The 27,673-nt window shown below is 44.7% G+C and overlaps 2 protein-coding genes and 1 non-coding gene across 10 annotated transcripts; 1 reads left to right on the top strand and 2 right to left on the bottom strand.

The window, feature by feature from the left end:
• Window positions 1-343: 343 nt before the first annotated feature.
• Window positions 344-9,871, bottom strand: cct2 (chaperonin containing TCP1, subunit 2 (beta)). The gene is made up of 14 exons (XM_090201251.1): window positions 8,607-9,871; window positions 7,504-7,578; window positions 6,757-6,822; window positions 5,955-6,066; window positions 4,998-5,074; window positions 4,604-4,716; window positions 3,846-4,048; window positions 3,037-3,137; window positions 2,667-2,794; window positions 2,211-2,434; window positions 1,938-2,066; window positions 1,588-1,791; window positions 1,186-1,327; window positions 344-722 (listed from the first exon to the last, which is right to left on the bottom strand). Exons 1-14 carry the CDS (start codon window positions 8,607-8,609, stop codon window positions 692-694), a joined length of 1,608 nt encoding a protein of 535 aa, XP_090057377.1. The 5' UTR covers window positions 8,610-9,871; the 3' UTR covers window positions 344-691.
• LOC118938981 (small nucleolar RNA SNORA47) lies at window positions 3,461-3,602 on the bottom strand. The gene has a single exon (XR_005036375.2). It is a non-coding gene; the product is annotated as a small nucleolar RNA SNORA47 (small nucleolar RNA).
• Window positions 9,139-27,282, top strand: cpsf6 (cleavage and polyadenylation specific factor 6). Of its 8 annotated transcripts, none has more exons than XM_090201247.1 (12): window positions 9,139-9,251; window positions 10,893-11,105; window positions 11,359-11,462; window positions 11,706-11,851; window positions 12,214-12,393; window positions 13,832-13,945; window positions 17,902-18,412; window positions 18,850-18,987; window positions 19,583-19,698; window positions 19,895-20,048; window positions 20,782-20,970; window positions 26,747-27,282. In XM_090201247.1, the coding sequence occupies exons 1-11, from the start codon at window positions 9,192-9,194 to the stop codon at window positions 20,963-20,965; spliced, it is 1,920 nt and encodes a 639-aa protein (XP_090057373.1). In that variant the 5' UTR covers window positions 9,139-9,191; the 3' UTR covers window positions 20,966-20,970; window positions 26,747-27,282. The 8 variants fall into 8 exon arrangements, with proteins under 8 accessions (XP_090057373.1, XP_036800879.1, XP_090057372.1 ...); XM_036944984.2 differs by having other exon boundaries at window positions 20,767-20,970; XM_090201246.1 differs by having other exon boundaries at window positions 11,706-11,852; window positions 12,209-12,393.
• The last annotated feature ends 391 nt before the right edge of the window (window positions 27,283-27,673 follow it).

Here is a 27,673-nt window from a genome sequence, read left to right as displayed (position 1 = left end):
GAAATAAAAGCTGAAATAAATCATTCTTGCTACTATTATTCTGACATTTCACATTATTAAAATAAGGTGGTGATCCTAACTGACCTAAGACAGGGAATTTTTACTAGGATTAAATGTCAGGAATTGTGAAAAACTGAGTTTAAATGTATTTGGCTAAGCTGTATGTAAACTTCCAACTTCAACTGTATATCCTTAAAAAGTACATCAATATTCTTCATATGTTATAGTAGTACATCAACACAATTAATATGTTACAGTCCATCTATATCCTGAATATAAATGTTAAGTCTAAATACACATTTCAAACTAAGGTTCTCAAGGCATAAAACACTCCAGACATGGATTCAGAGTGGGTTTTTTATTTATTATTATTTCAGTAAACAAACAAACATGTCCATACAGCCATCTGCATGAGATGTCAAGTGCGTTGACAGTCTGGCCTCTGCGGTGGTTTGTAACACACCCCGACAGACTAAAAGGAGCATTTAGACTAACCAAAAGAGACTGAAGCTTTGATTTTGGGACAACGGTACAGAACACATCAGGGTTTTTTATTTCAAAGTGACGTATGGTACACAGCCTTGGACAGGAGTATCATACAGGCTTTGTCTGTTCCCCTTCCCCTACCAGCAACTCCTGTTCCCCTCTCTCCTCTTCCTCACCCCCCCTCCTCCTCTTCCTCCTGGTGGTATTAACAGGGGTGATGGTCTGGTACTCGCTTCCTACAAGGGGAAAGAGGGAGGAATCAGTAAAAAGGAGAATTACTACGTTTTACAGGAAGGAAAACAACCTACTCACCATTTCAGAGCAGTAATCAAATGATCAACTTACAACATGAGAACAACTGCACTTGCAAAACATGTTTGACTGTCTACTGCTAAGCAGTTTGGGAAAACAAGGATTCTCTACTCTAGTCATGTGGTAGACTGCCATCTGTAGACTTGACCAATCAGAATGAACCAGGCATTGAGGAAAGAAGCAGAATACAAGGAACATTCTGGCAGCGGAAGACACTGGACCTGTTATCCCTCCATAACAGACAGGAGAAGAGGGAGACAGCGTGCATGCCAAGAATGGAGGTTTAAGTCAGGCATTTGACTGCGCCTACAGCAAGGATTTCTGGGATATCTGGAACAATACAAGAGAGCTGCAGGGTGTGTGTGTGTGTCAGGGGTTGGTCCTCACCTGGGCGCAGCCTTGATGATGTTGTCGACGCGGAGGATCATCTCTGCAGCCTCGGCAGCAGACAGCAGAACCTGCCTCTTGACCTGGAAGCTCTCCGTCACCCCCATCTCTGACATGTCACCGATGGTACCCTGGTTCATATCTGAGGGACCCGGGAAGACACACACACACACACACACACACACACACACAGGACAGGACATGAGCCTAAGTGTGATGCATCAGACTCACATATTCAATCGGTATTAATTCATCTGGCCCCGTTCAAATAAAATGACTACAACAAAAATATAAATAAATAAATAAAAGGTCACAGGTCAAAGGAAGGAGAATGAGGCACATGCCAAAAGCCCGGTTTGAAACATCTAGGAGAGAGCGGAGGTGTCCTGAGACGGTACTCACTCAGACCCATGGTGGTTTTCCCCTCCTGGTGAGCAGCTCTCAGCTGGGCCACCAGGTCGGCACTGTCGTAGCCGGCGTTGTCTGCGATGATGGTGGGCAGCATCCGAAGAGCTTTGGCGAAGGACTCCATGGCCACAGCCTCTTTGCCCGGTGTCCTGAGAGCCAGGTCTGTCACCACCTTGGCCATCAGCATCTCAGAGCAGCCTGGAGGGACAGCAGAGTGGGTGATTCTCACACTGGGTTCAGACAGTAGGGGTGGGGGGGGGCTGTTGGACTTTCGGCCTGTTATTTCCCCACAGTATCCATGTAGATGGGCAGAGTGTGTGTGTGTGTGTGTGTGTAGACCTCACCTCCTCCGTAGACGGTACGTGTCTCCTTGACGGTCTGAGCCAGGACACACAGGGCATCATGGAGAGACCTCTCAGCCTCGTCCAGGATCTGCTGTGTGGCTCCACGCAGCACCACGGTACACGCCTCACCTGGGAGAGGCAAAGATGGTCAGGACTTACAATCCAGAGAAAATACGAGGAAGATAAATCCCTGACCATCAAGCCATTATCCTACTATAAACCTCAGAAGTATAACCCATTTCTAAGTCAGCCCGCCGTTGTATCAACACTGACCCATGGCCACTCCTGAGAAGTGGATCAGAGTGTCCTCGCCGATCATCACCTCCTCGATCAGCTTGCAGTGGCCCAACTTCACCAGCTCGGGGTGGTCGAAGGTGGACGTGATCTCCCCCCCCGTGACGAGAGCCAGGCGCTCCACTCCGGAGAAGTCCGCGTGTTCTATCGCCATGACGCCTGCCGCAGCAAACAGCTGCTCTGGGTAGTTGTAGATCAGCTGTCTGGTGATCAATCGTTATTGATTACTACATCACTCACATCACTCACAACGCTGGTAAAACCTTTGATGAATAGGTGAACTTGTGTGGTGTGTATGTACTTAGTATGTGTGTACTTAGTACGTGTGTGTTGTGTGTGTGTGTGGTGTGGTGTGGTGTGTGTATGTACGTGTGTGTGTGTGTGTGTACTTAGTACGTGTGTGGTGCGTGTGTGTGGTGTGTGTGATGTGTGTACCTGTTGATGAAGCAGTTGATCCCGTGCTTGAGGATCCGTTCCACCTTCTCCTTCATCTTCTCTTTCTCAGCCATCTCTATCTCCGCCACCTTGGCCGTGGAGTCCACACGCACTCTGGAGCCGAAGATCTGACACAAGACCATACAGCTGGTTGGTTACAAACCGAAAAGGGAATTTTCACACATTTTTTACAACACTTCTTAAGAGGCTAATAGGAGACAGTAGGGAAGAATATCAGGGACGGATTTAAATCTGATTCACTCAGCTGGAATTCAAAAAAAACATGCTGGAACAGGAGTTTACAGTTTACTTCCTGAATTGATAAAATAATTGATGGTCTGTAACCCTGAGAGGATATAAAAGGTCAAACCTTGATCTTATCGGTGTCCATGCCAGTGTTGGAGATGAGGATGTTGACGTTCTCGAGCCTCTTGGGCTGGTTCACACCAATCTTCTTGTCCAGCAGAAAGCCTACCGAGACAACCAACACATGAAGCTACATTAAAACACCACACAGAGTGGATGTTAGAACAAACTAAAGAGTGGTTTATTATAATTAATGTTCACACATACATACACTGCTCAAAAAAATAAAGGGAACACTTAAACAACACAATGTAACTCCAAGTCAATCACACTTCTGTATTTAATAAGAATATTTCATTCATTCAGATCTAGGATGTGTTATTTTAGTGTTCCCTTTATTTTTTGGAGCAGTGTGTGTGTGTGTGTGTGTGTATATATATATATATTTTACACACACACACACAGTCCACTAGTTTCACACACACCACTAGTTTTGTGCACAAACGCAACATTGGCTGTAATGAAGGTCTCATGAAGCCAGTTCGCTGCGTCGACCTGATTTTCATGTAGGAGGTTATTAACCAGTAATAACAGCACAGTATGAAGCTGCTACACCTTCTCAATCCTCCAAGAGCCCACAGCTCTGGGTCAGACCAGAGCTCTTTAGACCTCTTCATTAGGTCACACTGTAGCAAAGGTTTAGCAACGTGAACCCCCCCCGACTACGTTTCTTATTGGTCATCTTCAGGTAATCCCTCCCCGTTTCAGTCAGTTTTACTTCCGTTTGGTACCCTGATGAACATGACCCAGATGAGACCAACTGCCGTTTTCTGTCAGAGGCAGAGTATGCATCAGCCTCCCCAGTGGTCTCACCTTCGTCCAGGTAGGAGTCGATGAGGCTGCCGCCAAGCTTCTTGATGACGTGGATGGCCTCCAGGTTACCGGAGCTCTTCAGCCGGAGCACGGCCTCCACGGCCAGCTTGGCAAAGTGGTCCTTGTGGTGGGTCAGCAGCTTTGACGACAGGGTGGTGCGGGAGATGTTCAGGAGGTCCTCCTGGAACTTCACCTGGTCGTTACTGAGGGGGAGAATAAACAGGAGGAGGGAGAGAGAATAAACAGGAGGAGGGAGAGAGAATAAACAGGAGGAGGGAGAGAATAAACAGGAGGAGGGAGAGAATAAACAGGAGGAGGGAGAGAATAAACAGGAGGAGGGAGAGAATAAACAGGAGGAGGGAGAGAATAAACAGGAGGAGAGGGAGAATAAAACAGGAGGAGGGGAAGAATAAACAGGAGGGGGGGAGAATAAACAGGAGGAGGGGGAGAATAAACAGGAGGAGGGGGAGAATAAAACAGGAGGAGAGGAAGAATAAACAGGAGGAGAGGGAGAATAAACAGGAGGAGGGAGAGAATAAACAGGAGGAGAGAGAGAATAAACAGGAGGAGGGTAGGATGGTATTTTTCACAGCTTAGCAATGTGTGTAGTCTTTCTTTATGGTTTTGGATGGGTGATTACTCATCTATGTAAGAGCCTATTAAAAACTTAGAACATCTCATGACATTAGCTGAGTTGTGTGATAGAGACCTAGCAGTTAAACCTGACATCTAGAAATGCTTCATCATTGAAGGCCTACCCATGATCCACAGCAGCCTCCTTCAGAGCCTGGCGGGCTGCCTGGGTGGCCTTCCTCCAGCCAGAGATGATGATCTGAGGGTGGATCTTCTTGGCGATGAGGAGCTCAGCTTCCTAAAAGACAAGACACCAGGGTTGTGTTCATTTGGGAACACCGCAGAAAAAAAACATTTTGCAACGGGAAACAAAAAAACAAACAAGCATTTGTTATTGTTCGTTGGATCGTTGATAACTTTAGGAAGTATTACCAAGACAACGCACTACAGCTGGTGTTGATAATGGTTTTACTCCCAGGAGTTAATCTCTTCACAACAGACTGCGATGTGAAATACAGTATTAGCTAGGTGTGCTGAAGAGGGTGATTAAGGGTTGTTAAGTAAATCATCCACTCTTACCCTGAGCAGCTCAGCAGCCAATACCGTGACAGAGGTGGTGCCGTCTCCAACCTCATCATCCTGGGTCTTGGACATGTCTGGAAGACAGAAGGTGTAAAGGATCAGAGAAGGTCTAGGACATGTCTGGAAGACAGAAGGATCAGAGAGGGTCTAGGACATGTCTGGAAGACAGAAGGTGTAAAGGATCAGAGAGGGTCTAGGACATGTCTGGAAGACAGGAGGACTATAGGATCAGAGAGGGTCTAGGACATGTCTGGAAGACAGGAGGACTAAAGGATCAGAGAGGACAACAACAGTGTCCAGAAAGACAGCATAGCAGAGGGCCACTGCCCTGGGGAGCAGCATTATACCGTGTGCAGGCCTTTCATATCTCCCGACAACTACATAGTTAAACTGGTGAACACAACACTCACCAACCAGAGAAATACACAACGCAGAGGACGAAAAGTCAAAGTAATAACGATCAATGGAAATAGTGTTTTTTTTATGTAATAGGGGATTAATGATCAATCGGTCAGAGACATGGGAGGAATTTCAGTCCGGGACTCATAGCTACATGGCAAGTTCTCATTGGTCCAAATTGTTTATACATTGAACCTGAAATAGCATACTTGTTATTTAGCCATGGGCCCAGTTTCATTTCAAGGAATTATAATTCCTCAACCACAGGCTAGGGCTGGGTTATAAAGTACACCATGTCCCCTTGTTCTGTGGGGAGAATCACAGGAGAGAATCATCTTAGAGAATCACTGAGGACAGGAGAGAATCCTCTTAGAGAATCACTGAGGACAGGAGAGAATCCTCTTAGAGAATCACTGAGGACAGGGGAGAATCACAGGAGAGAATCACTGAGGACAGGGGAGAATAAACCCTATTCTCCTCCCCCTGATTTGCTTTGGGGTCCGTGTTATTGAAGAGTAACATCAACTGCTAACACTGGTGAACACCAAAACTCACCAACCAACACTTTGGCAGCGGGGTTGTCCACTCCGATGGCTTTGAGGATGGTGGCCCCATCATTGGTGACTGTAACAGTTCCCTCCCTGCCACCTCCGATAAGGATCTTGTCCTGCATGGTTGTTATTTATTTATATATATATTTAATTTAACCAGGTAGGCCAGTTGAGAACAAGTTCTCATTTACAACTGAGACCTGGCCAAGATAAAGCAACGCAGTGTGACAAAAACAACATCACAGAGTTACACATAAACAAACGTACAGTCAATAACACAATAGAAACATCTATTTACAGGCAATAAATAGGCCATAAAACAAAATACAATTTAGCATTAACACTGGAGTGATAGATGTGCAGATGATGATGTGCAAGAAGAGATACTGGGGTGCAAAAGAGCAAAAATAAATAAATAACAATTTGGGGATGAGGTAGTTGGGTGGGCTATTTACAGATGGGCTGTGTACAGGTGCAGTGATCAGTAAGCTGCTCTGACAGCTGATGCTTAAAGTTGGCGAGGGAGATATAAGTCTCCAGCTTGATGACTTTTGCAATTCGTTCCAGTCACTGGCAGCAGAGAACTGTAAGGAAAGGCGGCCAAAGGGGGTGTTGGCTTTGGGGACGGACAGTCAATGTGAGTTTGAGCCATGCAAACTATACCTTTGTTCTAGTTGAGTTTATCAAGTCATGCTATGCACTTAGGGATTGTTTTTTTTTTGTTTGTTAGTATAATTGTTCATAATTAGTAATTTGGTATTGATAATTAATTGATGTCAGTGACAGACTTGCTGAGTGATGCATACCATTCCCTTTGGTCCCAAGGTACTCTTCACCAGATCTCCAATGGCGATGGCACCGATGAAGGACGACTGGAGGAAACCCAAAACATTAGTGTAGCACGATATACCGGTAATACCACAGTACCAAAACATTAGTGTAGCACGATATACCGGTAATACCACAGTACCAAAACATTAGTGTAGCAGGATATACCGGTAATACCACAGTACCAAAACATTAGTGTAGCACGATATACCGGTAATACCACAGTACCAAAACATTAGTGTAGCACGATATACCGGTAATACCACAGTACCAAAACATTAGTGTAGCACGATATACCGGTAATACCACAGTACCAAAACGTTTCATATGATACTACCACATTTTAGAATACTTGAATAGTGTAGTACCGTTTAATATGATACTACCACATTTTTAGAATACCTGAATAACGTTTCATATGATACTACCACATGTTTCAGCCCTACAACGGGCACCTGTTATGTTAAAGTCAGTTATGTATTTTATTTTTAAACAGCCTCTTGTATTGAACAGGACATTAGGTCACTGAAATGTTTTCCCTGTGGTATCGCGATACTTGGCCTGGTACCGTAAGTAAAATGTTGGTATCGTGACAACATTACAAAACATTGTTATAAATGAATGGTACAGTAGAAAAGCAACTATTAATGTAGTATAATATCAAGGGAAAGGGAGATAATATACTAACATAACATAAAGTAAACATCACAGAGAACTCAGCTCACCAGACGGGCGGTCTCAGCTTTCTCCTCGTCGGCTCCTTGCCTGAAGATGTTCACTGGGGCCATGGATAGGGACGCCTGCAAGACAGGTTAGGATCTCAGACAACGCAATCTTGCCAGAGTCACACACCCGACGCAAGGCAAACTGGTGAATGCGTGTGTAAAAAGTAAAATCTTTTTGACAATCTCTATGATAATATATTAGGTCAAAGAAATATCCATAATCATGGTAGTGTCAAGATGACGAACATGTGTAAGAAGCCAAGGGCTGCTGATATAATTTGACAGCCGATGTGAATGACGCATTGAAATGTCTAGACTCATGCTTACATTTGTATCAAATCAACGACAAAAACATTGTGCCTTTATTATCAAACTCAAAACTGTACATCGCCGACCATACACGGTCATAGGTGGACTTGTATGTATGAACAGCAGACGGTTGGCGCTGTAACAAGGACCAGTGGATGACTCCACCCACTGCTCCTAAGAAACCGCTAGAAGCTTTGTGGCCCAAACTAACTGCGTTTTGGCAAACGCTATAGCTAGCCATGTAGCCTTCCTAGTTGTGTCATTGTGCAAGAACATGAAAATTTGTCGTGTCATGCTACTGTTAGATGGCCAAGCCCAACAATTAGTTAGCTAACTACAAATCTAGGGATACTGACGGGAGACAATGTAGCTTAGCTCGTTAGCTCAACCCCTTAGCAAGTTGCAAGTTTGTAATAAATAAAATGCAAATAATAATTACGTCGCTTCTACTGCTACGTTCATTCAAAGTTTAATCCAGTTTCAGGTGAAAATGAATTGTTTCTACATCAGGCCTGATTTTTCTGTTGATCACATAATGCCATCCACATAAAATTACCACATGACGCTATTAGCTAACCGGCTACCTTAGCATGCTAACTAGTTGGCTGCGTCCAGGACCCATGTGCTTCCTCAGTCAATGTTACACCCGTCAGATATAAAGAAATGAACAAAACCCATATTTATGCAAGATACTGCACGTTTAAGATGATGTTGTTTTTACTCAGTGTAGTTAACGATTACAATAGTGTCGTTGAAATAAAATGTTTATAAACGGAACAAAGAGGTTCGCTTACCATGATTTCTGTGAGTTGATAGCAGACGCCTTGCACGCACCGGGAAGGAACAAATAGGAGTGACGCAGCTACGTAAGGACACGCCAGAGCAAAGGTGCGCTCGATTTTGTAGCCCCGGGGGGCAGCGTTTGCAATTTTGGTACAATATCTCTCCTTTCTACTGATCCGGCATTTAGGATGAGCTAAATCAAATCCACCTAATTTAGAGAGTATTTTGCAGATTGTGCGAATTCACTGCACACCCCTCTCTCTCTTCTCTTCAAGCCAATGCAGAATAAATCATTTTAAATACTATTTTTTATACAGTAACCTACTATACTCAGGGTATGAGTAATAAGAATTGATATTCAATAAACCAGTGATAAGAGAACATTTAGACAAAATAAGCATAAACCTCATGTTTATACATAATGTACACAGTTAAATGTACCCCAAACAAAACACCACTGCCATTCAAACAATTTGGCAATGTTTTTAATAGAAAATGTGATAACTAGGATTAATGTCCCCAGATGTGACGTTTTCTGCTTTCCTGTTTGCATTTTGTCTTGTTCAGGTCGATCGGTGGAGGAGGTGGTCTGGAAAATGGCTGACGGAGTTGATCACATCGACATCTACGCCGATGTTGAAGAGGATTTCAACCAGGTATGCAAAACCGTTACATTTGTTTAAATCTTGCACCGTTATAGACATATTTTTGGTTTGCCTTATGATTTTTATTTGCTAAAATGCTTGTTGAAAGTTAAACCGAGTTATCTGGCGTCCGATGAGACCTGCAAAGCGATTGCCTGTGTTCGTCGCAGCGTTTTTGAATTGCAACTACGCAATGACTTGTCAAATATTTAATAAATAAAATAGTAACGTGGATGTTGTGTCCCTCCTTAGTTTTATGTTTGTTGGCTAATGTATACATTTTGATAGGTAAATATGTTTCACTTTGCAAGCCAACGTGGTCGTTCCATTGTTAACGACAGTGTTGTACCGGAGGCGAAGTGGCGGGGAAGGCCTCCGCAACACAAAAACACCGTGGCCTGCTTTGTCGTCGTGCGCTAACATTATATTGGTATTCAACTACCTAGTTACACATTACCGTGAAACTGTTTGGCTAATAGTATAAAACAGTAGGGACTGTGCTAATAACGAGTTTATTTTTTAAAATATATAATTAAAGTGTAGTTTCCCTCCGGTCGGCGACTGTTTAAAAGGTTGTTGCGCTCTCGGCGTCACTCCCCCTGCTTGCTGGCTAGGCTGAAGTTAGCTGTTATGTTGATGTTAATCTTTTAATTTTTCTCAAATCAAAAAAAACGTTTTCAAGATACCATGTTGCACAAACATTAATGATTTTTATTTTATTTTATCAACTGCCTTTCTAAATCTGATATTTTTGTTTATTTACTGCATTTTTAATGCCAAATGGAAATGCTATTCAAATCAAACTGTATTTGTCACATGAATAGTTCAGATGGAACTGCTATTCGTTTTGAGATTAGTTTGAATCTCATTGATCAATCACATAGGACTTGTTAGCTCTGCTTTGTTAATTTACGTGGGGGATATTTGACCCAGATCTGCATTTTTGTGTGAGAAATCGCTATAGTTTCTCATATCAGCTTTGTGCAAAGATTGCCAACTGCACTCTGATGCAGTGTGTGTGTAGACTGAAGTGTTGTGTATGCTGAGATTTCTCATGCTTGCCGAGTCTTTTCAATGTGCATCTGTACACTTTAAAGGGATATTTCAAAAACGTTCAAAGTCATAATCTCCAGTCCATTTGTACCGAACAAATCTGCATATTGCGAACACTCATTTGAATGTTTTACGTATTCAAATGATGTTTTGTTGACTCAAAGCAAAGTACCCGGAAGTGTTTGTTAGGAACTCATTAGCACGGGGACTGTCCAACATATTATACTGTTGGATTGAAAATACAACCAGCTCTAGGCAACACACTGTTACTGTTGAAATGTTGGCTAGATAATATGGCTCACATTGTTTGCCTATTCAGATGTGCAATAATGACTGCTGCATCTTTTGTATTTCATGTCCTGAATATCACAAATCGTTTTAACTGCAAAACAGCTAAGACCTCATTCTGCTCTCTGACCGTCACACGTGTCTAAGCATGTTGTTGGGGCTCGTTCCAGATCGTCTTTGTTGATATCATCTGTAGGACCCAACATTGACATGAAGAAAAAAATCTCAAGAGTTTTAAAGACATTCTGGAGCACAACTATTGATTGACTGACAGTGATGTAAGGTTGACCTATTGTGTTCTATCCCCCACAGGAATCAGACTACCCTGCCCATGACCAGATAGACTTGTATGACGATGTTATCTCTCCTTCGGCCAATAATAACGGAGACGCACCTGAGGACCGGGACTACCTGGACAACCTACCCCCACCTGCTGGCTCCGAGGGGAACAAGAGCACCCCGCCCAACGTGGTTTACACGTACACTGGCAAGAGGATCGCCCTGTACATAGGCAATCTCACATGGGTAGGTTATGGGTTTGAATTAGAGCGTCTGCTGAATAACACAGATGAATATAAACGGGCCAGTTACTCAGACCCAGATGAAGCTTATCTCCGGAGATAAAAAGCGTGCTCAGTGGGTCTTTGAGGATCGCCATTGGAAGTGTTTTTTTTAGTCCAGAGATGGGCTTAGTCGGGGTCAGGGAAACTAGCCCTTAATGTGCTTCGATTATGTAATGGGTCTTGATGTAAAAAATAAAAATGCCTCCCCTTTCCAGTGGACAACAGACGAAGATTTGACAGACGCCATTGGATCAATAGGCATTAAGGATTTGCTGGAGATCAAGTTCTTTGAGAACAGAGCCAACGGCCAGAGTAAAGGGTGAGCTTTCTCCTTGCCTTTCATGATCCCTCATTACACACTGACACTCTGAACAGACAGTGTTTTTTTTTTTTGTGGTTGACTTTCCTAATACCTTTGAACTACACACAGGTAGTTGTACGTTGATCTTCATTTATTCAGTTATTTTAAAGAGAAAAACAGAAAATAAATACCCCCATAAAAGCCAGAAGGAAAGAAAGAGATGGTGACTTGGTCCCGTTATGTCCTGGTGTGTCCCATTAGGTTTGCCCTGGTGTGTGTGGGCTCAGACACGTCCTCTAGGAAGCTACTGGACCTGCTGGCTAAACGGGAGCTCCACGGACAGAACCCCATTGTTACCCCCTGCAACAAACAGTCCCTCAGCCAGTTCGAGATGCAGTCTCGGAAAAGTAGGTGAACCTGCGTGCCTCCACACGGGGATGGGCAATTAGAGTTATAGAATAATAATTAGAAACGAGTTATCTGGTTTTTCTGCACGGTTTAATGACAAGGTAGGTCTGATAACCTGGGAAGACCCAACTACGCTGAAGCAGACCCAAGTATTTGGGGCTTGAGTCTGCCTCTGCTGTCAATGCAGAAATTTTATAAAAAATAGTTTATACATTTGATTAATAACTACATTTATTTGAATAAATACATTGATTTAGTGAACTAATTAGTTTTTTAGTGTTCAGAACTACCTAATTGGGTGAGCACAATGAGTTGGGGATTTGAATGTTTTCTCTGCCCTCTTCTTTCCCTTTATGCCCAGGTACATCGGGTGGGCAGATGTCCGGAGATGGGAAGGCGGGACCCCCCACCATGGGCCCCCGCGGTGGCTTCCCCATGGGCATGGGTAGGGGCCGAGGCCGCTTCCCCGGGCCTCCTGGTCCTGGAGGAGACCGCTTCCCTGGGCCTATCGGACCCGGAGGGCCCCCGCCTCACTTCCCAGGTGAGTACTCTTCCCACTCCAGCAGTCGGGTCGGTCCGTTCGCACGGCTCTCGGCTAAAACCAGGGTGTCTGCTGGTTCTTAAGAAGTCTGTCTTAAAATTGATTTTTGTAACTCTTAAAGTATCTTAAATTCAGTTTTCAAAGGTCTTTAAAAAATGTGCCCGAGATGACTACATTGTGCTACTGCTTAATTGTTGACACGCCGGCAAAAACTGAAATTAACAATGGAACGTCAAATAATACTGGAGGCCACTTTCAAGACGTTGGAGAGAGCTATCCAACCACATGTTCTTAAATGGACTTACTGTTAACCCGTAAGTCAAAGCCCTGTCTAAGCCGGGGGCTGGGGTTCCACGAGGCTATATGGAATTGTTTTAAGAAGGTCACACCAAGGATAATTTTACTCTGCTGAACAAAAATAAACGCAACATGCAAGAATTTCAGCTTATACCGAGTTACAGTGGGGTGGGGGGGGTCTACTAAACTATATGAAATTGTTTTAAGAAGGATTTACCAAGGATTAATTTAGCTATTTTATGATATTTTTTTGATCTAAAATGTTTTGAACATTTGGCCGTACTGCTATTAGCCCATACAAATGCAATGATTCAAAAAATCTCTAAAGATCCATATATATATATATATATATATATATGATTTATTCTGGATCTTATTTTGCCGTATTGCACATGGTTGTATTTTCATCATGTGTTCCCTGAACAAATAGATGACATGGTTAACTTATTTTATGTCTGTTTTGGAATAACAGCCAGTCCCCAAAAAGACTCCTTTTACCATCATGGGCTCATTTCTGGAGGGGAATATTAGCAGCTGTGGCAGGCCTCAAAATAACTATTTAATTGCGTTCCAAGTGGCTTTAAACAAGGTTGTTAGTCTTCAATTCAACTAAATGGAACCTGCAGATACCCTGAAAAACAGTACAGGAAGGAAGCCCGTTTTAATTGGTTCAATTTAAACCGTGCCCTGATTTACAACCAATGAAATGGCTTCCTTTCTGGTGTACTGTTTCTGCTGTAAGCAGTGTGAATGGATCTTCCACTGACAGCCAGGCCACTACTGTTGGTGTTATGCACTGCATGGACTGAACTGAAGATGGCTCCTCCTGTCTGGTTGTATTATCCTGTCTTCCACGTGACCATATGTGGGGAGGATTGGAAAGCACCAACCGACCATCTCTACACATTTAGTCTGTTTCAATACTGTTAGGATGGGGGGGGGGTGGTATTATTCAACATTTGTTTTATCCAGTTTGCCCCCGTCTTTACCCCCCGCCCCCTTAAGATAATAATAATTTAAAAAACACAATTCATTTTTTGCTTTGGCAACTTCTTCCTGTGTTGCTAGCTGCGCTTCTGCCATTGGCCGGATGGCCAGTGTGGTCACAGCCTTGTTGTGATTGTGTTTTTCCTCCCACTAGGGTCGGGGATGAGGCCACCTGAACTCATTAACCATAGACACCAAGAAGGCCACCTGATGGATATGAATTTCAATTGCTTCCCGCCGGGACGTGATGGGAATTGGCGACCCAGAGGTGAAATGCCTCGACTCCTGTTGACAACAGTTCTAGGGTTGGCAAATCTTCCCCAAATCTTCCCAAAAATCCCAGATTTTCCAGAAATCCCAGCTGGAGGATTTATGTAATTCTCAGGGAATTTGCTACACTGGAATCCTCCAACCTGGAATTTTTGGGAGTTTTGGTAATGTTTTGGATTTTTGCAACCCTTCTCAGTGCTAATGTATTAAATAAGAATGATTACTCCCCCCCCACCCCCTCTACCCCCTGCTTACATGTTCTTTTTTATTAAGGCCTGTCTGTCTATGGAGTCCTGGGCTGACTGACTGACTGACCAAGACTCTTTATTAAGGCCTGTCTGTCTATGGAGTCCTGCACTGACTGACTGACCAAGCTTCTTTATTAAGGCCTGTCTGTCTATGGAGTCCTGGGCTGACTCTGACTGTCTGACCAATCTTCTTCTCCCCCCCCCCCCACACTTTAAGTCCTGGGTTATTGATCATTGTCATAACTGTCAATCTTTATATGCTGTGTTGCTTGTTCTGTTTCTATTGGCTGTTCTGACAGTGGCTGTCCAGCACTCTTGGAAGCTAGACAACACAATGAGTATAGAAGGGGTGTCTTGGATGGCTGACCTCTTACCATCTGGACCAGTCAGTCCTGCCTGCTCCATACCAAGATGGTCTTTCCAGCCATCCAGACCTGTCTGTCCTGATACTCGGCCAACTGGTTCTTGGCTTTCGTTGCTAATAGCTTGCAAAATCTAAAATCTCGCTCAATCTTGAATTTTAATTCACAGGACGCCTAGGGTGGGTTGCACCAACATGGTTTAAATTAATCTCAGATTAGAGCTAATCTAGGTTTATAATTATTCTGGGATTAGAGCTAATCTGGGTTTATAATTCATCTCGGATTAGAGCTAATCTAGGTTTATAATTAATCTGGGATTAGAGCTAATCTAGGTTTATAATTAATCAGATGTGTTGCACCACTTCATTTCAAATCTGGATCAGTAAATCCATGATTAACAGTTTTTTAAAATATGATCAGTGACATCAATATGTGAGGTATTTTGTGAGTTGAAACGAAGTAGCTAGCCTACTTGACAAATGAGGCCACAAAGTTGCTGTTTCGTTATAAAAAATAAAAAAAAACAATGTTACTGTAAATCCATCGTGGAAGGTTCTGATTTTAAATAAAATTTGTTATTTGCCAGTACTCATTCGTTAGCTACTGTGGCTAGCTATTTTATTTTTTTCCCCTTTTTCTGGTATCCAATTGGTTGTTAGTCTTGTCCCATCGCTGCAACTCCAGTATGGACTCGGGAGAGGCGAAGGTCGAGAGCCGTGCGTCCTCCGAAACACGACCCAACCAAGCCGCACTGCTTCTTGATACAATGCCCACTTAACCACCAATGTGTCTGAGGAAACACCGTACACCTGGCGACCGTGTAAGCGTGCACTGCGCCCGGCCCGCCCCAGGAGTCGCTAGTGCGCGATGAGACAAAGACATCCCTGTCTGCCAAACCCGGACGACGCTGGGCCAAACCCTTCCCAATTGTACGCCACCCCATGGGTCTCCTGGTCGCGGCCGGCTGGGACAGAGCCTGGATTTGAACCCAGAATCTCTCATGGCACAGCTTGCAATGCAGTGCCTTAGACCACTGCGCCACTCGGGAGGCCCTAGCTAGTTTATAAACCAAGCTAGCTAGCATGCAATATTATGTATTATTGTCATTACTTAACGTTATTTAGGCACTTATTTGTCCGCTAGCCACCTGATCATGGCAAGTCAAAGTAGTTCAAATATATCAGTTTATTAAAAAATAAATATATATTTATTTATTGTCGGAGGTGATGGAGGAATTTAGTAAAGTACTGGAGGATAAAAAGACTGACAACACAACTGCCAAAAAGAAGGGCGACATATTTAATGGATCGACACGGATTAAAGAGAAGAGGGACCCAAATCGGATGAAAGCGTGCTGGGGGAATTAATCATTTTAACAAGAGAAAGCCAAAAAGGATTCGGCAGAAGACCGGCGGGGTCTATTTCAGACCAGAGGGCGGGTCTCCGATCACCCAGAAGATATGCGAGACGATTCCCCAGCAGTTTGCCCCTCTCCACAACTCCTATTATGACGATGGACAACTCCTCCTGCCAATATTTAAGCATAAATCACTGGTAAATATCAATACCTATAATGCTTGTTAAAATTAAGGTTAATGCTACTTCACTGCAATGTTACTGTTATCAGGCCCGTTACAGCAGGTTCCCTAACATCATCATTCGTACCAAGGCTGGGCATATCACAAGCCCCAATTCAATTGTTGTACAAATTGGGAAGGTACATAGACTATTAATAGTGAGTTAATTATTATAAATCTCAACAGGATTCAAACGGTCTCTAATTATTCTCTGAGGAACTCTGTCGTTTTGTATCTAGGTTTAAAGTGAACATAGAATAGAGGAAGGATTTAATTTAACTGGGATTTAATTTAACTAGGATTAAATTAACTAGGATTTAATTTAACTGGGATTTAATTTAACTGGGATTTAATTTAACTGGGATTTAATTTAACTGGGATTTAATTTAACTGGGATTCATTTAAAACTAGGTTTAATTTAACTAGGATTTAACTAGGATTCATTTAAAACTAGGTTTAATTTAACTAGGATTTAATTTAAAACTAGGTTTAAAATTTGGTGCAAAATGTGGTGCAACAAGATGATTTAACCCAGTTGAAGAGTTGATGCAGCCCGCCCCTTGTGTCAAACAGAGATGTGAATGTGGTCCTTCACGTTGTACAACGTCAGTATTCACAGCTTTTGTTTTGAGTCCTTTGCTGTGTTGCCTTCTCAGCTTGAACTTTGATCCCACTAAGTCAAGGTGGCCTCCAAGGCAGTGACTTAAACATACAGGATCACACATTTGAGCATTTTTCATATCTTCTCACCAACACGTCATGCAACTTAAAATGTCACAATTCCTATCCAGAAGTCATCAAACCCAAGCGAAGACATTTTCTGCAGTACTTGAGTTCCCTGTTCGTGGTCTCTGGATTCCAAGAACGTCTCGGCGCCGTCTACTGACACTGGGAACGTCTCGGCGCCGTCTACTGACACTGGGAACGTCTCGGCGCCATCTACTGACACTGGGAACGTCTCGTCGCCGTCTACTGACACTGGGAACGTCTCATCGCCGTCTACTGACACTGGGAACGTCTCGTCGCCGTCTACTGACACTGGGAACGTCTCGTCGCCGTCTACTGACACTGGGAACGTCTCGTCGCCGTCTACTGACACTGGGAACGTCTCGTCGCCGTCTACTGACACTGGGAACGTCTCGTCGCCGTCTACTGACACTGGGAACGTCTCGTCGCCGTCTACTGACACTGGGAACGTCTCGTCGCCGTCTACTGACACTGGGAACGTCTCGTCGCCGTCTACTGACACTGGGAACGTCTCGGCGCCGTCTGACACTGGGAACGTCTCGGCGCCGTCTGACACTGGGAACGTCTCGGCGCCGTCTGACACTGGGAACGTCTCGGCGCCGTCTGACACTGGGAACGTCTCGGCGCCGTCTGACACTGGGAACGTCTCGGCGCCGTCTGACACTGGGAACGTCTCGGCGCCGTCTGACACTGGGAACGTCTCGGCGCCGTCTACTGACACTGGGAACGTCTCGGCGCCGTCTACTGACACTGGGAACGTCTCGGCGCCGTCTACTGACACTGGGAACGTCTCGGCGCCGTCTACTGACACTGGGAACGTCTCGGCGCCGTCTACTGACACTGGGAACGTCTCGGCGCCGTCTACTGACACTGGGAACGTCTCGGCGCCGTCTACTGACACTGGGAACATCTCGGCGCCGTCTACTGACACTGGGTCACCATAATGCTTTAATTTGCTTTCAAACAGTTGGTAGGGAATCCAAACTCAAGAAGTTTCTGTTTTGTGTTTCTGTGTTCCAGGTGGTATGCAGGGCCCACCTCGACCCCCTCCTGGCCCACTAGGTCCCCCTGGACCCCTAGGCCCCCCTCCCCCAGGACAGGGCCTCCCCCCTCCCATGCAAGGCCCCCCCAACCGTGGCGACCGCCCCCCACCCCCGGTCATGTTCCCCGGCCAGTTCGGCCAGCCCCCCATGGGTCCTCTCCCCCCTGGCCCTCCCCCACACGGCTTCGGCCCTCCTCCTGGCCCCCCACCCCCCCAACAGGGCCCTCCACCCCCGGGTCATTTCCCCCCTCGCCCCCCCGGGCCCCTTGGACCACCTCTGGCCCTCGCTCCCCCACCACACATGACCGGGCCCCGACCTGGAGGCCCCCCACCGGCTCCCCATGTCAACCCAGCGTTCTTCCCTCCTCCTGGGGGTCCTAACAACATGGGGGGCCCTCCTGGAGGAGACGGCAGGGGCCCCAACGGGCCCAACGACCCCTATGGACGGCCACCTCCGTATGACCGGGGAGACTTCGGCCCCCCCGGCAGGTAATGTAACCCGACAGGATCACGACGTCACGTACTGCCAGTTCTACAGAAAGTCAGTTTCCCTCTTCTTCTTTGGTTCTGTTCCAACCTCCTTTACTCTACTCTAGATGATGGTTCGTGGTGGAAGAAAACAATGGATTTATTGAATGACAAATACTGCCAGTTTTAGTCTGAATGTATTTCAGTATGTAGAACAGCTGTGGTAGAAGCAACACCAGGGCATCATCCAACACCTTGTTTTATAGCGCTGTCAGGTTCCCTTAGCAACAGTCCGTCATCGTTTTGTGTTTGTGTTGGGGGGGCGTCTTTTAAGGGGGGGGGGGGGTCTTTTTTTTACTTGAGTATTTTGACTACGAAGCGTGGTTTCTTTAGTGACCCTCCTGAATCTCCCTTCCTCCATCCACCCTTCCCTCCCTCCCTCCTCTGGCTGCCTACAGTAACCAGCGTCCCCCGCTAATCTGTGAGTTTGACCTCAGGGCCCCCCTGCCCCGCGGCTGCCCAGACCCCTGGATTAACGAGGGTTTGGTCGATCTGAAAAATGGCGGCCAGCACTTGCACAATGCGAGTGACCCAGGGTTAGTAGAAATACTGCCAGACCCGCTGAACGAACATTAGGAACTAGCTTCCCCTGTAATGACCTGGTGCCTGGCTTTGTTGAATTTTGAGAGTGGATGCTTGTTGTGATTGATGGATTGGCCGAGCTATGATTTTGATAAGCGTTAGTAAACTGTGTGGTGTGTCTTGTGTGTTTCCTTAGATTAGCTAGTTATCACTGGTGTTAATTCCCACAGGCTTGGATAACGTGGTTTGCGTCTGCTGTGTCGTTTTAGCTGTCCATTAACTGTGTTCCTTGACTCATCTGATTGTCTCACCCCTCTGTTTTCTCAATCTCTCTTGCTCTTGATCAATTTCTCGATTTTGCGCGACCTCGCAAAATTAATTGGTGGAGAACAGTCATGGTCCCTCCCCTCTGACCTTCTCCTCCAATGACTTTTGAGAAGGCGAGGAGTTAGGAAAGACTAAAAAAATAGCTTTTCCTTCCTCTAAAACGTCCTCTTTCCTGTATCTAGTGGTTCTGAGTTTGTTGAGTTTGACAACTTTTTTTTTTTTCTCTCGATACTGATGCTGTCTCCTTCCTGCTTGTCTCCTTCCTGCTTGTCTCTGTCCCAGGGAGATGGAGTCGGCGCGGACACCGCTGAGCGAGGCAGAGTTTGAGGAGATCATGAACCGGAACCGAGCCATCTCCAGTAGTGCCATCTCTAGGGCGGTGTCAGATGCTAGCGCTGGTATGGATCATGCCCTAAACACACACACACACACACACCTCACAAATACTACAACACACTCTACCGTGGGGCTGAATACACACACACACACATTTTATCTATGTGTTGTAGATTGTATTGCGTACTTTCACAAGTGACCCTTATCTAAGTGTCTGAGCTGTACCATGTGATGTTAATGTCTTCCTCTCTCCATCAGCTGACTATGGCAGTGCCATAGAGACTCTGGTGACAGCCATCTCTCTGATCAAGCAGTCCAAGGTCTCTGCTGACGACCGCTGTAAAGTTCTCATCAGCTCTCTACAGGACTGTCTCCACGGCATCGAGAACAAGTCCTACGGCTCTGCCTCCAGGTAAATACAACCTCTTCCTCATTCTCCTGTGGTTCCTGTCAGGGAGGGGGGGGCAGTTCCATTTCAATTCGGTGAGGGGGGGGTGTGTCAGTTCCATTTAAATTCGGGGGGGGGGGGGGCAGTTCCATTTAAATTCGGGGGGGGGGGCAGTTCCATTTAAATTTGGGGGGGGTCAGTTCCATTTAAATTCGGGGGGGGGGGCAGTTCCATTTAAATTCGGGGGGGTCAGTCCCATTTATTTTCAGGGAGCAGGGGGGGGGGGGCAGTTCCATTTCAATTCAGGGAGCACACAGTAATTCAAATTCTTCTTGAGTTTTAATATGGTTTACTTTCTGAATTGACTGGAATTATAAGGGAATGAACCGATTTTGACTTCAACCCTGGTTGTTATAACAGACAACTGAGAGAAGTGAATGAATTGAAGGTGTCGTCTGATAATTCAGGATGATGTTCGCTACCTGCTAGTCATTGTGCCTGTATTCCTGTACTATTCTGTTCTTATTGACTGGGAATGATTGTGATGTTTTACCAACTGTAGTTCAATGCACTTATTATAAAACAGTCTGGGTAATACTGTCTCAAATGTAATTGATTGACAGGTCAAAGTGTTAGTGACAGTTGTATTGGTGACGTTATTGTTTATGAAATGATTGATGGTTTTGGCCGATGGACAGACCTGCTTTGGCGGTTGGTTAAGAGTTTGATGTATGAATGTAAGTTCTGCCCCCAAAAGACGCGAGAGGTCGAGGGAGCGTGACCACAGCCGATCCCGGGAGAAGAGCCGGCGCCACAAGTCCCGTAGCCGCGACCGCCACGAGGACTACTACCGCGAACGCAGCCGGGAGAGAGAGAGGCACCGCGGGGACAGAGAACGAGAACGAGAAAGAGACCGTGAGAGGGAGTACCGACATCGTTAGCGGAGGTGTGTATTTCCCCGTTCAAACTCCTTACCCGTAACCATGTCACCCACTCTTCTCCCTCAGCTTAATGCAGGCCAGGGGCCAGGTCGCTACGGCCCAGAACAAGAGGCCCACGAGCGGGACTTGACGCGCCCTGCGGAGCCCGACGGTAGGTGGAGGTGGTAGGTAAAGGCATTGTTCCAGCGGTCATTATTGTAGTCTTGACCAGAACTGACTCATTGCTGCCATGTGTGTAAATATATATTATTTGTCTGAAACTTTTTTGTAGGTTTTGACTGTTTTTTTTTTAACTTTCATCCTTTGAACATTGACTGTGTCGTCAGGCTTCTACTGCATGAGTGTGTGTTGTAGGGGGCGTTTTATATGGAAGCCCTGGTAAGCTTGAAAATGTTTTAAATCTCTTTTAAGTTGGAAAAAGTACTTTATGACAAATGATCAACACCTGTGAAAGGTTGTAAAAATATGCCAATTGTTTATTGAAGGGTTTCTTTGACACCTGATGCCACAATGTGCCAAGAAATGATTAGTCTACATTTTGCAGGGGTCAAAGGTTGAACTCTGTGACGGTACAACTTAAGGGGGTTGTTTGTATGAGTTGTTTTGTAGGCCACCAAATGATGACCAAAACTGTAGGTGGTTCTGACTCTTGCTAACCTGAGGTAATGGTTACATGCAAATTTGAAATGTCTAAACTATTTTAAAACCACTCTCAGTTCTCTAATATAAGCCAAAGTATGGTTTTGGGGTTTAAATAATGGAAAGGATTTTGGTATTATCGTCTGTGAACTTGACACATATCTGTGCCATATTTGTAATTTTATCATGCTGAAATTGGTGGTCTTGAAGAAAAATAATTTTTGTTAATGTTTTTGTATAATTAATGACATTAATATCAAGCTGGTAAAATGTTTTGTCTATATTAATTTTTAGGCATATAGTTAGTTATCTGGTCTTACTCCCTTGACGGTCGATAGGAATGTGGTAACTAGCCCGCTATGTCTCCTGTAGCGTAGTTGGTCTTCACTCTAAAGCCCCGTTTTTTGTACAACAGACCATTTTGAGTGTTGCTACTGCTTTTGGTGCTGTTAACATTAGATTAACACAGTTTTTAACCTTTTACATATATCATTTCTGTATGTGCCATTTTATTTTTTGTGCGTTTTTTCCATAACATTGAAGGATTGATTTCCAAAAAAATGATGGCTCAGGTTTTTTTGATCCATTTTGTGTACCTTGATGGTAACATGGGGTTATATATTATATATATACACACTTCATGGCAGTGTAGGGCCCTGTAAAATCCACGTTGTGGAGAATGTGGACAGAACCACAGAATCCAGACATTAAAACGGAATGAACCAATGGGTCGAGGCTAGTGGGACGTGGGTGGGGCGTCGACGAAATGTGTCGGGGTTAGTGGGGCATCGGCTAAATGGGTCGAGGCTGGTGGGGCGTCGACTAAATGGGTCGGGGTCGTCGACTAAATGGGTCGGGGCTGGTGGGGCGTCGACTAAATGGGTTGGGGCTGGTGGGGCGTCGACTAAATGGGTCGGGGCCGGTGGGGCGTCGACTAAATGGGTCGGGGCCGGTGGGGCGTCGACTAAATGGGTCGGGGCCGGTGGGGCGTCGACTAAATGGGTCGGGGCCGGTGGGGCGTCGACTAAATGGGTCGGGGCCGGTGGGGCGTCGACTAAATGGGTCGGGGCCGGTGGGGCGTCGACTAAATGGGTCGGGCCGGTGGGGCGTCGACTAAATGGGTCGGGGCCGGTGGGGCGTCGACTAAATGGGTCGGGGCCGGTGGGGCGTCGACTAAATGGGTCGGGGCCGGTGGGGCGTCGACTAAATGGGTCGGGGCCGGTGGGGCGTCGACTAAATGGGTCGGGGCCGGTGGGGCGTCGACTAAATGGGTCGGGGCCGGTGGGGCGTCGACTAAATGGGTCGGGGCCGGTGGGGCGTCGACTAAATGGGTCGGGGCCGGTGGGGCGTCGACTAAATGGGTCGGGGCCGGTGGGGCGTCGACTAAATGGGTCGGGGCCGGTGGGGCGTCGACTAAATGGGTCGGGGCCGGTGGGGCGTCGACTAAATGGGTCGGGGCCGGTGGGGCGTCGACTAAATGGGTCGGGGCCGGTGGGGCGTCGACTAAATGGGTCGGGGCCGGTGGGGCGTCGACTAAATGGGTCGGGGCCGGTGGGGCGTCGGCTAAATGGGTCGGGGCCGGTGGGGCGTCGGCTAAATGGGTCGGGGCCGGTGGGGCGTCGGCTAAATGGGTCGGGGCCGGTGGGGCGTCGGCTAAATGGGTCGGGGCCGGTGGGGCGTCGACTAAATGGGTCGGGGCCGGTGGGGCGTCGACTAAATGGGTCGGGGCCGGTGGGGCGTCGGCTAAATGGGTCGGGGCCGGTGGGGCGTCGGCTAAATGGGTCGGGGCCGGTGGGGCGTCGACTAAATGGGTCCAAGATCATCATAAAATATGAATGAAATGCATCAGTCAGTCTTATTTTTCTTTAACTTTCTGAAGAGGAAACGTCAGTGTCTGGTCTGTCCGCGACTGTCCACCACTTTGTTAAGCCGTTAGTGATGATGCTAATATAACGACGACAGTCTTCTGGTAGATGGAAAGGTTTTCCCCAAAAACATTCTCGGTTAAACACGGGCTTCTCTGTAGTTAATATTTACTTGGCAGAATGGTATCGTGAATATTTGCATAAATCCACTGGCCATTTGTTTAGCAAACTCTGCAATCGCATGAGGTGCTACAGAAACATCACTCGTCAAACAGTGACGCTCACTGGTGCACAGTTGAATTAAAGGGTAACTACAGCCCAAAATACTGGTGCACAGTTGAATTAAAGGGTAACTACACCCCAAAATACTGGTGCACAGTTGAATTAAAGGGTAACTACACCCCAAAATACTGGTGCACAGTTGAATTAAAGGGTAACTACACCCCAAAATACTGGTGCACAGTTGAATTAAAGGGTAACTACACCCAAAAATGTAAATTTCTGGTCTCCTGTTTTAAACATAGAATGTTTTTATTTTTTATATATATAACACACACACACGGAAAATGTTCAATTGATTTTATAGGGCCCTAGCAATGTCTGTTTGCGTGTAAATGTGAGGCCAATTTGATTACTATTCTTCCCTTAATACTGGGCGTCACAATGTGCTGATCCCGTAAACGAATAAGAAAACCATAAAATATTTTTGCCAGAGGGTAGAGTACTTGGAAAAGATGCTGATAATATCAATCCATACAGGTACAGCACTTATCTGATATGTCAATGAGGACTAAAGAATCATCACTATTGTCCACAATTCAACGGCAGCCATTTTGTTAATGTGGATATTTTAATGTTTCTAATGGTACACCTATTTTGAAGTGGATCTCGAGATTTCACTGTCGGTTGTCTTGTTTTTAGGCTGTAGTTTGAAGTAGACAGCCAGACAATTTTGACTTGGCACCAAATATCTTGTAGGAATTGAAGGTCGATGGGTGTTTCACTGAAATGGTGAAGTCACGAAAATAATTGTGGTATTTGTCTCAAATTTAATGTTGCCGTTTGTAAATCCCAGTAGTGATTTGAATGTATACCCCAACATCTGTGTTACCGGTAACTGATATATGTTATTTTGTATTGGATTGGTTAGTTTGCTGAGTAGTGACTCCATGCTTGCATTAAATGGGAAAACTCCTTTGGAATGTACATGTTTAATTGCAGTAACTTCTCTGAATCACCCCCCACCACCCCCCTCCCCCTCCCATTTTTAAATGGCAATAGCATTTTGTTAAATTATTCAAATAAATGTAAGACTTTTAAATAATACAACTCACAAAATCAATCTAAAAGGTTTGGTCATTACTTTTTAAATGACAAGGAAACCAAGTGAAGAGAGGTTACTTTATTAACCTGTACTCCTATTGGTCTCACTTCATGGTAAAGGAAATGCTTTGATCTACGCTTACTACCTGTCAATCTATGTTCACAGATCCTCAACATTTTGTTTCATTTAGCGTTGGGATCATATGTGCCCGCTTACAGGGAAGAAATGACTAGCTATTTTTCCAATTTTGTCTATAGGTGTCAGTGATGTTTTGCAGGCATGGAGAAAGCAGCGCTGATTTCCTGATAACATATTTCTGCGTCTGTTTTTAACTGTCTCTCTCTCTCTCTCTGGTGTGTTCATCCTTCACAACTACACATCATGTGGTTCCTAAAACACTCATTGGTGTCCACACCATCTCAAGAAGGTTCATTTTGACCACCTTAAACTCGTTCAATGTCTCCAGCAAAAATAGACTCTGCAGGAAGTTAGTACCAAAAACAGCAACTGGTCACATTCTTTAGTCCATTAGTTATAATTCTAATTGTTAAGTGTTTTGAGAACATGTCTTGGTGATGCTGTGGGCCCTTTGAGATGCTCAATGGATCTGAAATGATTGTGCGAAGGGTGATGGGGTTCAATGACATGTTGGTTTGTATTAACTTTTAAAAAATGTGATATTGCCAACTATGCACCATGTAAATTCACTAATTGAGCAAAACCTGGCTTCAATTTGATTTAAAAATGATATTGATAAACAATTAAACTAACAATTACTACTAGGCTATTAACTATAGTTAAAAAAAATATATATAAATGTAAATTGTCATTGACAACCAAAACGTACAGAATATTCCTTTTACCTGGTGTATCAGTTTGAAACTGTCTGGGGGGTGATCTATGAACTGAAATATTAATGAATGGTTATGTGGTTTGCAACTCCAATGAATTGTCAGTGTGATGTTGATCCTGTGCATGCCAGGCTCTGGCTGTGTGAGTTGTTTCAGACTACTGATACATGTGTGTAGGGATAAGGGTGTGTTTTTCTACATTTTATCCTGATGTAATAATACCATTCCTCTATGGAGATCTGACCATGTTTGTCCTCTGCTTTTCCCAGTGCTCCGGGCACAAATGTTATCTGATTGGATTTCACCTATCGGATAGGTTTAAATGCATAGCTGTAGAATGACTAGAACGAGGGTCTGCATTCAAGTCAATGACTCGTCTGTTCTATTTATTATTTCTATGTGTTTTTAAATCCTATCCAATCGGTAAAATCCGCGTTAATGTTTGGGGAGAACTATTGCCCTCGTCACCTCTCAGACTAGGGGACCGATTCCCCCAAACTGGCCGCTAACACCTTTTGGTTTTATGGACTTGTTGAAAATCTGAGAGGATTTGATAGGTGGAAGTAAATGTGAGAATTCCACCTATCAGAGGACAAGGTAGACTTAATACCACATTGTGTCCATCTGTGTTAATCCTCTAAAGATATTGAGAAGTACGTTCGGTCTAGGGGGTTGGGATTGAGCGTTCTGTAGATACCATCTTCTGCCCAAGGACTTTCAGATTAGATTATAATATGTTCTGTGAGCACCCTTTAAACAGGTTTATCCAATCCACACAAATTGATTGTAAAACCTTGTCTGAAATGAGTTGAGTACTTAGTGCATGACACATTTCAGTACATTCTAAATTCAGATCTCAACAGTATAGCAGGGTCAGTCATTGTGGGCCACTACGTTGTTCTTACTCACTGTAATGTGGAATCACTCTCTTGACAAGTTGACTACCATTAGAAAGAACAGTGCCTGCATGTATTTGTTTAGTGTCCTCTGTGTGTCTGTGTGTGTGTGCTGTAAAATTAGAGGGGATATGACACAAACAACAAACTGTATATTGTTGGGCTGCCCCAAACCAAACTCCACCCTTCGTTTTCACACATTTCAGCCTACGGAAGAGGACAGGGACGAGGACGCCTCTTCACAACCAGCAGGCCCTACATCAGGATCGCCTTGTCAACTAGCCCCCCCCCCCCCCCCCCTTTGTCTGTGTCTCCATGGTTACCAGGGGACTGACTACCTGGGAATCGCTCACAGCTGTGTAAGGTTATAAGTAGTGTTCTTTAAAATCATTCTCATGGTATATATATAAAAAAAAACTTCTCAACAGCTATTTTTATTTTACTGAAATTTTATTTGATGTGAACAAAAAAATGATTACCTACCTGTGTTGACAGGCTTCTTTCAAGCTTAGCGAAAATAACAAATGACTACATTTGCCTGCTCTATTCCAAAACGGACAACTTTTGACTGCTATAATGTGTACATTTTGTCAGGTTAAAGCTGATTTTTACAGGGAGGTTTTTTTTGTTGGTTTTTTTCATCTTCATTTCCTCTCGTGCCCCTCCCTACTTTTCTCGTTTAGGATAATGTTTGTAAATGTCTCTGCTTTGAATATTAAAATAGATTCTGTGTTGTAATAAACTTGTTTACTGGGGTTTTGACACTTAATAATAATTTACATGTGTACGTTTTTGCCTTGCATACATTTTTCATGTTGAATTTTACAAAATAGTTATTTTTAAATTTACTCTCACTTAAGTTGCAAAGTTGTGCTGTTATTGACCAAATGAAGCACAGTTGACCAAAAAAATTGTATTTGTCCCGATGCCCAGAATTAGTGAAATCTGACTGAATTTAGCGTAACTTCTTATGCATTGAATGATCATGTGACAGATATTTTAATCATTGACTTATCAGTTTGTTCTAAAAGTTCTACTTAAAATGTAGCTACTTGTTGACAAACGTTTGTTTTTAGTCTCCATATACTTCTGTATGACATTTGAATTCCAAAAGTGAAAATCCATGTCTTTGC

Source organism: Oncorhynchus mykiss, chromosome 15, assembly GCF_057628025.1.
Source record: "Oncorhynchus mykiss isolate SJ-2025 chromosome 15, ASM5762802v1, whole genome shotgun sequence".
Classification (NCBI taxonomy): Eukaryota; Metazoa; Chordata; class Actinopteri; order Salmoniformes; family Salmonidae; genus Oncorhynchus; species Oncorhynchus mykiss.
This window is presented reverse-complemented; position numbering and strand designations above follow the sequence as displayed.

Bases quoted from the DNA above. Each gene is read 5' to 3' on its own strand.
- cpsf6 (XM_090201245.1), top strand. From the start codon at position 9,192: ATGGCTGACGGAGTTGATCACATCGACATCTACGCCGATGTTGAAGAG. The intron at 9,252-10,892 runs GTATGCAAAACC...TATCCCCCACAG, and splicing joins TTGAAGAGGATTTCAACCAG to GAATCAGACTACCCTGCCCA. The intron at 12,394-13,831 runs GTGAGTACTCTT...TCCTCCCACTAG, and splicing joins GCCCCCGCCTCACTTCCCAG to GGTCGGGGATGAGGCCACCT.
- cct2 (XM_090201251.1), bottom strand. The intron at 4,049-4,603 runs GTAGGCCTTCAA...TCTCCCCCTCAG, and splicing joins GAGGCTGCTGTGGATCATGG to TAACGACCAGGTGAAGTTCC. The intron at 3,138-3,845 runs GTGAGACCACTG...TTGTCTCGGTAG, and splicing joins CGACTCCTACCTGGACGAAG to GCTTTCTGCTGGACAAGAAG.